Below are 14,946 nucleotides of genomic sequence, written 5' to 3' on the forward strand. Positions count from 1 at the left end.
AATATTTATTCTGAGTTCATAATCACTTTCTGTCACCCAGTTACCCAAAGTTGAAGTAATTCAGAATTAGAAGATTATACAAATATTTGTATGAACAAACATTAAATACCAAGAAATCTGTGCAGACCATTAAGCAAATCCTGTAGTTAATTCTAAGAAAGCATTAAAAACTATATTGTGATTGTTCAGTTATCTCAAAACATATCAGGTTGTAGCTACAAATATCATACTGATTTTTGAAAATCTTGTCTGCTAATTTACTCACAACTCAGATGATGATTTAGATGGTAGAGCACTCATTTAATAAGTATTTCAAAACTTAAAGCATGGTAAAATGCTTTTTTCATAAAAGGTGCTCAGTAACAAAATATTTGAATTATTTAAATGATGTTGTAATTTAGAATTCTTCCCAAATGGACTTTCAAATAATGTAGGTTGCAGGTGATGACATACAGAAGAAAAGGAATCAGTATTCCCTTCACATCGGACCAGCTCGGTTTCAGTTACAACACATGGGTCATCATTTGATACGAGAAGAGAGAAAAGATCCAGACCACAGAGTTCAGGACTTTATTCCTGACACATGGCAGGTAATGCTGTAAATGAAATAGTCATTTATTTTCTTTTATTATTAAATGTGCTCTCAGGAGCTTCTCATTATTGTAGCTGTATGTATTATATTTGGCATAATCTTATTGAGTCATGTGATTTAAAATTATTTTATCATTAAAAATGTCAAAATGTAGACTTTTCTCCTATTTAAAGAAAACTTTCATTTCACTGCTCATATATAGTCCATATCCTTCAAAGTACTTTGATGGCTTCACATCTATACATTTTTGAGGTTCTGTCTGTATCATCTAGCTGTATCATCACGGATACAGTTTTCCCTGTGTCAATAGGTTTTCATTATTTAAATATATAAATGTGCAGAGAGATATTTTTCCCTGGGCAGTTTAAAATAGTATAAACATTTTTTTCAGATATTTGTATGTGGCATCTATAGTATATTAGCCCCTACTAGAAAAATAGTAGCTACTTTTCTATAATAAATGTAAAGGTTAACATAGATGGATGTAAGATTTGGAATAAAATGGACTAACTGTATAACATTATTGAACAATTCAATGTTTACCTACAAAAGTGCAGTCTCATAGTTTCAAATCTGAATAAACTGTCCTATTAAAATCTATTTTTACCTTTCTTATGTTGATGATGATGGGGGTCCCTTAAAAATTCCTGTCGCCTTTTTAGGATTAGGAGAACCAGTTCTTTAGTTCAGGACAGGACACCAGGAAGCCAAGTGCTCTTCATTAATACCATTGCATGCAATTCTCCTGATGCCAAGTTCACTCTGGGGTGTGGCCCAGAGTGGACCTAGATTGAAGAGAATATGTAGATTGGGGTTTTGGGGTGTTTTTTCCCATATTCTGCTCACTATACAGACTTGATTCTTTGATCAGTTTTCATTTTGATAAGTACAAGCACACACTGATGGGATAAAGCAGCACATGCCCTCCAAATAGGTACCTGGATTTTTTCCATATAGAAAGTGGTAGATAAATGATAAAATTATGAATCATTGATTTTTTTCCCTCTTTAGCTATCTTTTTTACCATCACAAAAATACATACTGACTTTCACTTAGAACTACATTTCTTAAAGCTAATTCCACACTTAGTAAGTGGCAAATAGAGAAACAATAACAAGAACAAAAGCAAAACAAATATGAAGAACAATACTTTATTCAGATCACTCTCCATTTTTTGCATACAAAACTCACCTCCAGATGTTCAAAAGCATGAAAATTCTCTCTTCTGAGAGATGACACGAATTCTTTGTATTATTCTATACAGCTTTTGTGTGTTTGCAGCTCTGATCATTCCATTTGAGGTTCTGAGAATTGTACTGAAAGTATATTAATGTATTTGTTTGGTAACAAGTAATTTACATGACTGACTTAGCGGTGCTCTCAATCCCACAGCGAGAGCTTCTTGATGTTGTGGATAATAATGAGTCAGCGGTGATTGTTGCCCCCACATCCTCAGGAAAAACCTATGCCTCCTACTACTGCATGGAAAAGGTGTTGAAGGAAAGCAATGAAGGTGTGGTTGTGTATGTTGCACCGACAAAGGTAGTGCTCAAGGGACTTTGATTTTTCCCTTCTTGAATCTCTTAATACATGCCTCGTGTTGAATGCTCGTGTTTGATTTATTTTGTTTTTATTTTATTTATTTATTTGTGTGTTTATATATTTTCAAGTTTTGTGAGATACAGTTGACATATAACATTCTATTAGTTGAAAGTGTCTCACAAAAATTTGATCTATGTATACATTGTGAAATGATCATGAGCGATCTAACTACATTTCAACTCACCTTTTGTCTTGTGATGAGAACTTTGACAATCTGCTCTTTAAAAGCTTTTTCATATACACTAGAGTATTGTTAGCTAGAGCAACCATGCTCTACATTCCATCTCTGGAGTCAATATATCATATGATTGGAAATTTTTACATTTTGACTCGTTTTTGACTAGTTTCATTGATTTCCACCATCACTCCTGCTTCTGGCATCAATCTGTTCTCTGTTTCTAGGAGTTTCTTTTTTTTTTTTTTAACCTGCATTTTCTCTCTCCAGTTTCATAGTGTAGGGTAAGTAGTCAGGCTTTTCTGCCCTCCCGCCATGAGGATAGATGATGGATCCCTGTGATCCTGAATGCATGCCTGATGCGGGCACTTGGAGCAGGGTGTGGGTGCACCTGGCCTGAGAGACTGGGCTTATAAGGGCGGCGTCACGGGGACACCAGCAGAGCGAGAGAGAATGAACAAAAAGAGAAGCAGAACAGCGGAACCGCAGAACCCACTAGAAGAACAAGCGTGAGAGAGAACAAGGCCACGAGAGAAGGCCTGAGAGACCAGAAACAGTGAAGATTGGCCGGGGCTGGGAGGCCTCCCAGCTTCCCGGCCTCCCAGAACTCCTGCCTGCTGTGTACCTGGTAAATCCCAGTAAAAGCCTGCAAAAGCCACCTAGGGCTCCAGGACTCCTCCTTTACCCCATCTGCTAGAATCATAAGAACCTGCTCTGTACCTTCCTGCCATCACACATAGATTCTATAATACGACAGTTTGCTTTGAACCATTGTGAGGAGGCAGTATGATCTTGTAGTGCCAGCAAGGCCTAGGGCAGGAGCTCTTGGAAGCTATGCAGATGGATAAAGGAGAGTCCTGGACCCCTTAGTGGCTTTTCAGGCTTTTATTGAGCTTTTATCAGGTACACGGCAGGCAGGGGTGGTGGGGGGGCCAGGAGGCTGGCAGGCCTCCCGACCCACGGCGAGTTGTCATTCTTTCTGGGCTCTCTGGCGTTCCCTTGTGGAATCTCTTCTTTCTCCCATTCTCTGCTCTCTTCTATTCTTAGTCTTTTTCTACTCTGCTCTTTCTCTTGGTTCCGTTCCTGCTAGTTCCCTGCTAGTTCCCCGTGACGCCGCCCTTGCAAGCCCAGTCTCAGCGCAGGTGTGCCTACCTCTGCATGCCCATACCCCACTCCAGGTGTCCGCCATCAGGCATGCATGTAGGACCGCTGGGATCCATCGTTAATGCTATTGGTGGCATTAATGCTTATCAGGGAGAAAAGCCTGATTTTTTTCACTTACCCTACATTTGTGATGTTGTCATTCAACATCATGCTTGGAGCTAAAGAAGACCCATGTATATAGTAAAACTCTAGATATTTGGGTGAAGTTCAAAGAGGAACCACAAATCCACGTCTACCATCTGTCATTTGCCTTTTGTTCCATAGTAGATTCACAGCTTCTCTCTAAGCCCTGGTCTCTAGGTACTCAAATTTTTTTTTTTCCTAATGTGGGCCAAAACTTTCCTGTTTTTAACTTCTGATGAAGCCATTATTTCCTTGTTTTACTTTAAGTTGAGGTTTCTCAATGAGGTTCACATGCTTAGTGAAGTCTGTGAGAGCACTTGAGCATATTTAGAGAAGACGAATATACGAAAGGGGTTATTAAGCATTCTGTGTTCATAGCAGGACTTACTTTTAGATATGTCCTCTGAGGTTTCACTACCTCTCCTTACTTGTGATTAATGGATCTCTTTCCCTATCCATCAGGCCCTTGTTAACCAAGTGTCAGCAACAGTTCAAAATCGATTTACCAAAACTCTACCTAATGGTGAAGCTCTGTGTGGTGTCTTTATAAGGGAGTATCGTCATGACGCTCTAAACTCTCAGGTAGGAATTGGTCATGTGGTTCTGGAACAGCACTTACATGTCTCTCACTAACAATTCTGTCTTCATAAGACCTTGTAGAAATCATTTTCTTAAATTTACAAAAGATGAAATTACTTTAAAGAAAATCTAATAATCTTACTTCCAAAGAGTGAAATCAAACTCCTCTTTCTCTATGGACACTACATTCTAATTCAGATTCCAATTATAGGTTGTTGCATCATCTTAGTTTTACATAGACTCAAAAGGATCCAAAGAACTCAATGTTATTGTAGTGGAATAAGGAAGGACCCAGGGCAGGTTTTCTGATCCAGCAGACCAGGTAAAGAGGAGTCAGAGCCCTCAGTGGCTTTTGCAGGCATTTTATTGGGATTACCAGGTACATGGCAGGCAGGGGTGCTGGGGGGCCAGTAGGCTGGCAGGCCTCCCACCCCCCCAGCAGGTCTTCACTCTGGGCTCTCCGGCCTTCTCTCGGCTTCTGCTGGCGTCCCTGTGACGCCACCCTTAAAAGCCCAATCGAATCCCATCTACCTATGCCCACACCCTACTCCAGGTGCCCGCCATCAGGCATACATTCAGGACCGCAGGGCTCCGTCATCTATCCTAACGGTGGGAGGGCAGAAAAGTCTGATACCTTTTACCTTACCCTGCAGTCATGAAAAATTAACAAACCCCAATTTTCAATCTGAATTACTTTTGTTTGATAAGTTCCTGGAAGAGTACCCCATGTTAAGTAAGTAGCAGACAGTTTTCTTCCATACTGAATCCATAAACAATTTACATGAAAAATGAAAACTTGATTATGGAACCTTACATGGAAGTCACCGAGATGAGTTACTTAGATGGCCTTTCAAGGAAAGACTTGCTACCCAGACAAATGCCAGCTGTCAGTCCCTCAGTTCTGCCTCCAGTCTGTATCCTGTGACTGAGTGAGGCAGGGGTGAATTCCCAAGCCATGTTGGCTTGATGTCAAACAGCCAATATTCACTTCTTAATTATTTAAAATAATTTTTATTACAGTAACATTGCATTATAATATTATGTAAGTTTTAAGTGTGCATCATTACATATAACTTCTATATCATTACATATAACTTCTGTATATATTAGATAGCAAGTTCATCAGTAAAAGTCCAATTCTGAGCCAGGTTGGCTAAGGTTTCATCAGGCTTGGTTTGACATTTAGCTTTTTCTTCTGCCCAGTCCTTCTTTTTTCCATCCATGGTTGCTGATCCTTAATAAACATTTTTTAACCTAAACTGTCATGGAGCCTTATTTTGAAAAACCAAACTTGTGACAGTGGCTTCTGTCTATTTCTATAACTTTGAATATTTTATACGAATTTAAAGTTCAAATTTGATACTTGATTACTTTTAACCTATGAAATTACAGCTTCATAAGGTTCAAAGGAGTATGTCTCAATTTTAATGAAACATTCTTAAGCAATATTATATCCTAATTATCAGCAGTTGCTTTCAGGTGTCTTGCTTTATACCTCTTATATTCTTATTACTATGTCTATACATAGTAAGTGCTCCAAATGTTTGTTCTTTGCATGTAATTTTTTTTAGGTACTTGTTACAGTTCCTGCCTGCTTGGAAATTCTGCTGTTGAGTCCTCATCGCCAAGCATGGGTGAAAAGGATCAGATATGTTATATTTGATGAGGTAGGTTTGGTGTTATTGATTTCCCGGTGTATATAAGCACAATAATGAGGCTGTTCAGTGCTTCAGGACAACTCTCCCTTTGTATGGAATTCAGTAGGGGCAGCACTTTCTTCTGAGTGATTTCCCCAGTGAATTACACTCAGTTTTGGGTTCTGTTTTCCTGTTGTGACTCAGTAGGGTTTATAACAGCATGCTGCAGAGTTCTGTATGGGAGAGGAACCTGCTGTTGGTGGCTACTGTTTCAAAGAAACAGAATTAACCACCGTGGTGTAAGCGATTTCAAAACCCCATCATTGATTTCTAAAGCAATGATGTCATTAAAAAAAAAAAGATTTATTTATTTATTTTTACAAGAACTGGGGTACAGACCAGAGGTGCAGGAGGGTGAGAGGATTTACCAGAGACAGAGTGGGGAGCAGAATAGGCAGATGGACTGAAGACGCTGCTGAGGGGAGCAGTGGGCGAGGCAGGAGAGGTCTGCTGCACCATGTGGGTGGCTCCCTGGCCAGCCGGGGATCAAACCCACACTGCAGAGACTGTGGACCGCCCCACAGTGTGGTGCCCAACCCCTTGCGCCAGCAGGGAGGCCTGTATTCATTCCTTTTAAATCAACTTTATTTTTAAAGATTTATTTATTCATGTATAAATTAAGTGGGGCACAGGCCAGAGGTGTGGGAAGGTGAGAGGATTCACCAGAGACAGAGTGGGGAGCAGAATAGGGAGACTGACTGAAACACAACGCTGAGGGGAACAGCGGGCGACACAGGAGAGGTCTGCTGCGCCATGTGGGTATCTCCGTAGCCGGCTGGGATTGAACCTATGGTCAGAGGCTGCCTACAGCTTCACAGCGCTGCGCTCAACTGCCTGTGCCACCGGGGAGGCCCTAAATCAACTTTTCAATGGAGACTTTTTTTTTAATAGGTCCATTGCCTTGGTGGAGAAATTGGAGCAGAAGTCTGGGAGCATCTCTTAGTCATGATCCGATGTCCCTTTTTGGCTCTTTCGGCCACCATCAGCAACCCCGAACATTTCACTCAGTAGGCATTGAGGTTCCATTCAATCTTAGAATGTTTGAATTTCTTACTTTCTCTGTGGGTTCTGAAAAGTGTCTTAGCTTTCTGGTGAGCTTTGTCAACTTGTATCTGATATTCTCTAACCTCCTGGCAGTGCTGAGCAAGGCCACATTCTATAAAGAGAAAAATCACAGACTCCCCCAGCCAGATCTGCAGTTGAGTGTGACATTTCCCCCTATATCTCAAGAAAAGTTTCACCAGAAATGATAGATTTGTGTTCCTTTTTCTTTGTTCTTTACCAAGAAATAAAAAAATAAAATGGTCTACTGACAAACTCTGCCATGGAAGTTGAGAACTTAGATTGTTCCACTTGTGGAAGTTTAGAAAGATAGCAAAGTCCTATTAGTTGAAAATCCTTATATCATTTTTGTCATTGTGCTAAAATTCTGCCAAGTAATAATAACAAGTACAGCAAAGACTTGTGTCCCAGGTGCTATTCTAAGTGCTTTGTGTATATTAACTTATGATTTTACTTTATTTCCATTACTACTACAATAAATAGTATTTTCAACATTACTATCTTTGCTTCCATTTTAAAATGTGGAAAAGGCACAGCAAGATTCAGTGATAATTCAAGAGCCAGAGCTAGTAAAGAGGCTAGAATTCAGTCTCATGTAGTCTGGCTCTGGGACCTATGTGCTCTAAGTACAATTTTTATTTTTATTTTTTTTAAGATTTATTTATTTATGCATACAAGAGCTGGGGTATAGACCAGAGATGCGGGGGGTGAGAGGATTCACCAGAGACAGAGTGGGGAACAGAACAGGCAGACTGACTGAAATACACTGCTGAGGGGAGCAGTGGGAGAGACCGGAGAGGTCTGCTGTGCCATGTGGGTTTCTCCGTGGCCGGCCAGGGATCGAACTCATGCTGCAGAGGCTGCGGATTGCTTCATAGTGTGGTGCTTAACCCCTTGCGCCACCAGGGAGGCCAGTACAATTTTTAAAGCACATGCAATTTTCTTTACTTAAAATACTTAGTGTCATAGAAATTCTTTCCATGTTCTGCCTAAATAAAATGTACATTAATTTTTTAGATGGCTCCGATCAGTAAAATGGTACTGGAAAGAAGCAGACAACACAATGAGGAAAAATATCGCTCCTAAAAGAATTGCTGGCTCTTGCGCCAGTTCCTACAAAGACAACTTGGAAATAAAGCAGTCATACAAAGTTAGACTTGGTATGTTTGATATATTTGCAGAATTTGCATCTTTTACTTTAGAATGACTTTAGTAATTACCTGTCCATTGATTTGACTATCCTTGTCTTCATTGTTAGTGCTTTACGGAGAGAGATACAATGATTTAGAGAAATACGTATGTTCAGTAGAACATAATGACATTGGCTTTAAACATTACCACCCATGTGCTGCATTAACAACAGATCATGTAAGTAATACTGAAGCTACATTTTTCTGACTAATGTAAATTATTTATGCATGTAATAATTAAAATGCTTCCTCCTTATTGTTACCAGGGTAACGGGATATTTTATAACAGCTATAAAACCTTTGTTTTAAAAGTTATAAGAGTAACCTCATAGTTTTCATTGGTTCCTCAATGGTATCTGGGTTCACAATGGTTTTAGTCTTTAAAATGACTAAAAATTTTAATTTGTTTATTATTTTTTGAACTTACCTTTGCCCATATTCTTTCTTTCCAGGTCCCCTATTTGTCTAATAGATGTATGTGAAATAAATATAGTTGACCAAAATTGAGCACTGACTTTGTGTTCTAAGAATTTGACATATTTTGTCTCTTTTAGTCATTAAAAATGAATTTAGGACCATTATATTACAAATACTCCTATTCCACAAATTAGGAAAGTAAGGCATGGAGGACTTAACTAATCACTGTTGCCTCCCTAGGTGTCAGCAGGATGCAATCTCCTATATCTGGCCCCCAGACCCTGCTCCTCATCTCAGTTTCCTAAATGACCTCTTGAACAAAAACTTCAGTGAGAATCACTTTATAATCTTGGACTATGATGCAGTGACTTCTAAAAGCCACTGCGGGAATTTGAATGACATTTTCTAATATGATTTTGCTATGAAAGTTTCTCTTGTGTGGCAGCAGCCCCCATCCAAACTCCAAATAAAACTTAAATATGTAGACAAAATTTCTGTGACCTAAGTCATACCTCAAACCTTGACTGTAGATGATATACCTCCAATAAATCATAAAAGATTGTTTTCTCTCTCTCTCCATCATTATCTAGCTTTTTTTTTTTTTTAAAAAAAAAGAACACAGTTTTAAAAAAGTTACTTGTTTTGGATAGAATGGTTTGAGGCAGGTATCTTTAAGTAGTAATGAGTGTAGAAGTATGGAGTAATTGGCGATTCGTTGTTTTGGTCCAAGTGCCTTTCCTCTCTTCTTAGAGCTATTAATAGAGTAGCTGGAAAGCAGTGAAGCTGCTACAGTGTGCTCTGACCCTATGTGACTTCTGCAAAGGTCGTGCTGTTGCATGAGTCTTCTTAAACCTTCTAGATTTTTGCTTCAGGAATGCAGGATGAACAGGATGATTTATGCGTTATTATATATTGTTTGACAACTGTGTGAGGCATCATTATATATAGTATATCTCCTATAGTAGCAGTGATAACAAGCAAGAAAACCTCTCCAAATGAGGGAAGAATTCCTGATCTTGAGTAGCATACTTCAGATTAATATGAAAGACCTGAGTGACAAGAAAATACATAGTAAGTTGTGGCAACATCAAGAGAAGAACCATCCACCTTGGTGGTTTCTTCTGTACTGCTATCAGAGCGATGGTTTAAAAAAGGAAGGGTGAGGTGGGACCAGAGCAGAGCTCTGACCTTAATTCAACTGAGGTGAGGAGGGATCTCCTTGAACCCATATGAGACTACATTCTGGCAAAAAGCAGAGTTTGGCATTAGTCACCAGTTATGATGCCATGTAAGAGCAGCTGCTAGCTCCTGGAGAGCAGTCAGCTCCAGGGAGTCCTTGAAAGAACTAGAGCCTAACTCTCTGCTGAGCATGAACTGGCTTACCATCACCTATGGCTTGGGACAGCGTGACTCACAGAAATAACATGGCGATTTACACTACTATGTGTCTAATGGTACAATTCTATGACCTTTTATTTCTTTTCCTTTCTACCTAGACTGGCTCAGAATTTGCTAGCTCATTAATACTAAGTAGTGGAGAACAGCTGGATGTAATACCCAGCTTTTGCCACAGAATTGTTAGAGTGATTTTAAAAATTAAGACCTGCAAGTTGATCATTAGTCAGTCACAATAACAGTTGAGGCATCATTCATGTACCAGAATTTTTGTAAGGTTGGTTAAATATATTATGTAAGTCAATTATTTCAATACATTTTGGCATAGGCAGAGTTGTTCATTTTAGAAATGAGGAAACTCAGACTTTAAAAAAATTGTATTATTTTTTATTGAGGTACTGTTGTCATACAGCACCATTTATGATATGATTCATACTTCTTCAGATGTGTGTTACCACATCATACCCATCACCCATGGTCCTCCACCATTTCATTGTACCCTCTGCTCAACTATACAGCCAGATTTCTACGGTTTGTCTTGTTTGTTTCCCTGTTTTGTTTCTCTCTTTCCACATATGAGTGAAATCATCCATTATTTGTCTTTCTCGTTCTGACTTATTTCACTTAACTTAATCCTCTCCCGTTCTGTCCATGTTGTTGCAGATGGCAAGATTTCATCTTTTTATTTTTCTATAGCTGATCAGTATTCCTTTGTGCATATATACCACGTCTTTTTGAGCCAGTCATTGGGCACTTAGGTTGTTATCATCCCTTGGTTATTGTAAATAGTGCTGCAACGAACGTAGGAGTTTATATATCCCTTTAAATTTGTGTTTTTGCATCCTTTGAGTAAATATCTGGGAGTGAATTGCTGGATCATATGGTAGATTTATTTTTAATATTTTGAGAAATCTCCATACTGTTTTCCTTAGGGGTTTGGTCAGTCTGGTCCCACCAACAGTGTATTATATTAGGGTTCTTTTTTCTCCGAAACTCACTAACACTTCCTGTTTCTGGTCTCTATGAGGACCAGTCTCACAAGTGTAAGGTGGTATTTTATTATGGTTTTGATGAATCTGGAGTGGCTTTTTTAGCCCAGAATTTCCAAACCTTATTGGGGATATCTGTGTACTGTAGTCTCTTCTTAGAGATTTATAATTTCCAGTGAGAAGCTTCGAAGAGACCTAAATGAACACTTACGAAAACATCCTGCCACCCTCATTTAATTTAAAGAAATCCTTTTAACCTCTCAGGGACCATGGTTCCCAGGCAACTGTTCCCTACCAATAGTGATTGAAGCCAGTAGAAAATACTATCATGTAAACTTTTTGAGAACAGGCTTTTTTTTGTTTTTGTTTTCATTGACATTTAAAGTATTTGTGGAAAAAATGAATGGCGTGCATATTCAGAAAGCTTAAGGAAATACCACTGTTTAAAGCCTTGACCTGGGGGAGAATTTCCTTTGTTTCTTAAAGGGGGCTTGAGAGCCTTAATCTGGTAGTTGACCCTGCTTTTATCTTAGAAATTAAGCAAATAAGAGTTGCCCCTTTGACCCTTGCTAGGACCTGAGAAGCAGAATAATCATACCCAAGATTAAATCAAGGTCAGCTTCCTGCTTCAGGGTAGAGATTGTGTTTTCTTATTTAAACTGAGTCCACAAATCCAGGTTTGCAGTTAATCTGATTTGAATTTACGATGGCAGTGAAAGATCAATGCAGGGGCCAGGAATGAGGAAGCCCACATAGAAAAAACAAGATGGCCCCAACACCATTACCATCAAACGAAACTGAAGCCATAAACAGGAGAAAAACAACTTGGCTCCACAAAAAACAACTTTGTTCTGCCTAAACCTGGTCCCACCTCTGCCAACCCAGTTTTCCTGACTAACCTCTCCTTACCCTATTAAAAGGACATCTCCCCCCACAATGGGCATGACTTCATGGACCCCCACCTTGGGTCCTTGAAGCTTGCCCGGGGGTGCAATAAATTTTCCTTTCCTTTGAGAAAGTTTAGCCTGGCTCCTCTTTTCTTTACCTCACCAAACCTTTCAGGCAGTACCTAAAGAATTAATCCAAAATGTAAGATTTTAGAAAATAATAAAAAAACTGGTGGGGTTTCTTTTTCTATTTTACTAAATCAGGGATCCTCTTGGCTAGTATTTTGTTTGTATTTAGCACTTATCAGCATTTAAACATTTTGCTATCGTGTTTTCAATGACAATGACTATTATGTGAAGGATAGACCATAAGAAAATACAAGAATATTAAATATTTCAACTTTGTTTTTAATATAGATCGAAAGGTATGGATTCCCTTCTGATCTTGCTCTTTCACCTCGAGAAAGCATACAGCTTTATGACACTATGTTGCAATCCTGGGAAAGTTGGCCCAGAGCCCAGGTAAAGAATAATCATATAATTTATTTGATTAACGCTATTGGTACAGGGCAGGGAGAGGGGCACCCCAGAACCCCCAAACCTGCCTGCTCTAAATAGGTTCCGCCATCCACTGCATCAACACAAAACATGTAAGGCCTTCAATGGAAAGTAACTTTAATACAATTAGTGAACAATACAGAAAAGACAAAGAATATAGTTTCTAGACCAAGCACCAAAGTTACCCGTCCCCTCGTGGGTAAAAGTTCACCCAAACGGGATTGGCCCAGAGCAAGGCTCCAAAGCCTGCAACAAGTCTAAAGCACCTTCCAGTGGGGACCTACGGAAAAGAATCAGAAACAACCAGACATGTCTGTGAGGAAAAGAGCAAAATCAAAATCAAGGTACTAGTTGCCACTGTTAACCTCCCCACGGGTCTTTCACCCTCATCTGTGTCACCCAGTCAAGGACCAAAAGGCAAGCACAGTTTTTTCACATGTCTCTGCTCCAAGTGCCTCCTCCAGGTCTCCTCATTGCTCACCATCTTGCTTCCTTCCTTCCTGTCTCTTCTCTAGCTGCTGCTTCTCCCTGCTCAGCTGCACCCTCCTTTGGGTGGGGCAGGGAACCTGGAACCTCCCCCTTTCCTGGGTACCTCCCTGTTACACTGTGAGAGTTGATGGTTAAGATGTTATTCTGAAAGATAAATTCTTACCATTTTTAATCACTTGTATCTGATATTTAAAAATTATCAGTGGAGTTCTTCAAAATAAAATACTTTACTTCTCAGTGCCATAAAATTCCTGAAGATGTCAGTGAGCAGACTAGGGGGCACTCCTGGATCTCCAAACCTTGCATGCGCTAAGTGGGTTCTGCCATCTGGTGCATAAAGACAAAGCATACTCTTAGTGCATACGACCTTAGTAGAAAAGAACTTGAATAGAATTAGTGTGCACAGAGAGAGAAGAGAAGAAAGGATACTGGTTTCCCAATGAAACACTCAAAGTCACTTATCACCTCATGGGTAAATGCCCAGGCAAACAGGGCTGGTCCAAAGTGGGGCAAGTGAGCCCCAAAAACTTGCCAAAAGTCTAAGGTATCTTCTAGTGGGGAACCTAGTCAGGGACAGAAAGGGCCAGGAAGGAAAGGAACAAAATCAAAGTATAAATTACGGTAAGAACTGCCATTGTCAGGCACTCCATGGGTCTCTCACTCTCTTCCAAGTGTCTATGTATCTTGTCTCTGTGTCTCCTTCTGTGTCCCCCGGGTCCCCAGTGTGAGTCCAAAGCCAAGAGGCAGATGCGTCCTTCCTGACATGTCTCCCTGCTCCAAGTGCCTCCTCCAAGTCTTCTCGTCTCCCCTCCCCAGTACTTTGTAGCATCCCTTGCTACTCAGTTCCACCCTTCCTTAGGTGGGACAGGAATCATGGAACCTCCCCTTTCTCTGGAGATTACACTGTTCCAAAAATACTATTTCTTTCAGCTTCTGGGGTAGCATAATACTTTAGTATTATAGGAAATTTAATAGAAAACTTCCTGTTTCCTCTTATCTCTTGGACGCCTAGTCCATTTTTTTTCATTGTATCCCATTTTTAATCTGTGTTTTAGCTGCTGTCTGTTTTCACCTTCTACTTGGCTTTGCTCTGCATTCTGTGCTTTGAAGAATTCATCCATCCTATTAGGTTTAGGTACTAGGAACTATGGGGATGCTAAACGAAGTTCAACAGTCTCTTCTCTCAAGAAGTATATGTTGCTGTTAGTGAAATACTTAATTGAGAAACATCTTTGCATTTTTTTTGCAGGATTTTATTTAATTTTGTGGTATTTATTTTCAAGGAATTGTGTCCAGAGAATTTCATTCATTTTAAGAATAAAATAGTCATTAAAAAGTTGGATGCTAGAAAATATGAAGAGACCTTAAAGGCAGAATTAACAAATTGGATTAAAAATGGCAATGCAGAAGAGGTAATATGTTGCCTTAAATAATTACATGTATAAATTGCATGTGTCTGTGTATAGATGTGTGTGTGTGTGTGTGTGTGTGTAGTTTTGTTATCTAGTACATTGATTTGATTGATTTGTATATATTCCTTTAATGGTTCCATGCTGAGTTTTATAATATATTTTCATCATTATTTTTATTTTGTATTTATTTTGTATTTATTTTAAAGAAACACAAAACATAGATTAAAAAAATATGAAAATATTTTAGACAAAAATGCTAATTCCTCTCTTTATTATACAGACTTTACACTATTTTTTTTTTCTTTGCTATAGGCCAAAATGGTCTTGAGGAGACTTAAACCTGATGGAATTTCAAGTTCAGGAAACATGTTAACAATGTTTCCACTTCTTGTTGAAAAGCTAAGGAAAATGGGGAAGTTGCCTGCACTATTTTTTTTGTAAGTCGTTTAATGTGTTTTTGTTTGTAACTTGACTAATCTCTTTAAGTTAATGAACTTCACTGTTTTAACATAGTATTAATTGCTGCTTTTGTTGTGTATTTGTTATCAGAATGTGTATTTTAAAAGTACACCTTTCTAGTTCAGTTCCTAAAAAATTAATTTTACTTGTTTGATT

At 39.0% G+C, this 14,946-nt stretch overlaps 1 protein-coding gene across 1 annotated transcript in view; it reads left to right on the top strand.

Annotated features, from left to right (window-relative positions):
• The window catches only part of LOC311170072 (putative ATP-dependent RNA helicase DDX60), a gene marked incomplete at both ends in the record, with an annotated part of 60,042 nt that overhangs the window by 20,801 nt on the left and 24,295 nt on the right, over positions 1–14,946 (top strand). The window contains 10 exons of the mRNA XM_084232403.1: positions 435–590; positions 1,985–2,134; positions 4,119–4,238; positions 5,807–5,902; positions 6,824–6,939; positions 8,012–8,154; positions 8,253–8,362; positions 12,290–12,394; positions 14,203–14,331; positions 14,644–14,768. Of these exons, the coding sequence (XP_084088529.1) occupies positions 435–590; positions 1,985–2,134; positions 4,119–4,238; positions 5,807–5,902; positions 6,824–6,939; positions 8,012–8,154; positions 8,253–8,362; positions 12,290–12,394; positions 14,203–14,331; positions 14,644–14,768 (1,250 nt within the window). The remainder of the gene's footprint in view (positions 1–434; positions 591–1,984; positions 2,135–4,118; positions 4,239–5,806; positions 5,903–6,823; positions 6,940–8,011; positions 8,155–8,252; positions 8,363–12,289; positions 12,395–14,202; positions 14,332–14,643; positions 14,769–14,946) is intronic.

Source organism: Talpa europaea, assembly GCF_964194135.1.
Source record: "Talpa europaea genome assembly, chromosome: 4".
Lineage (NCBI taxonomy): Eukaryota > Metazoa > Chordata > Mammalia > Eulipotyphla > Talpidae > Talpa > Talpa europaea.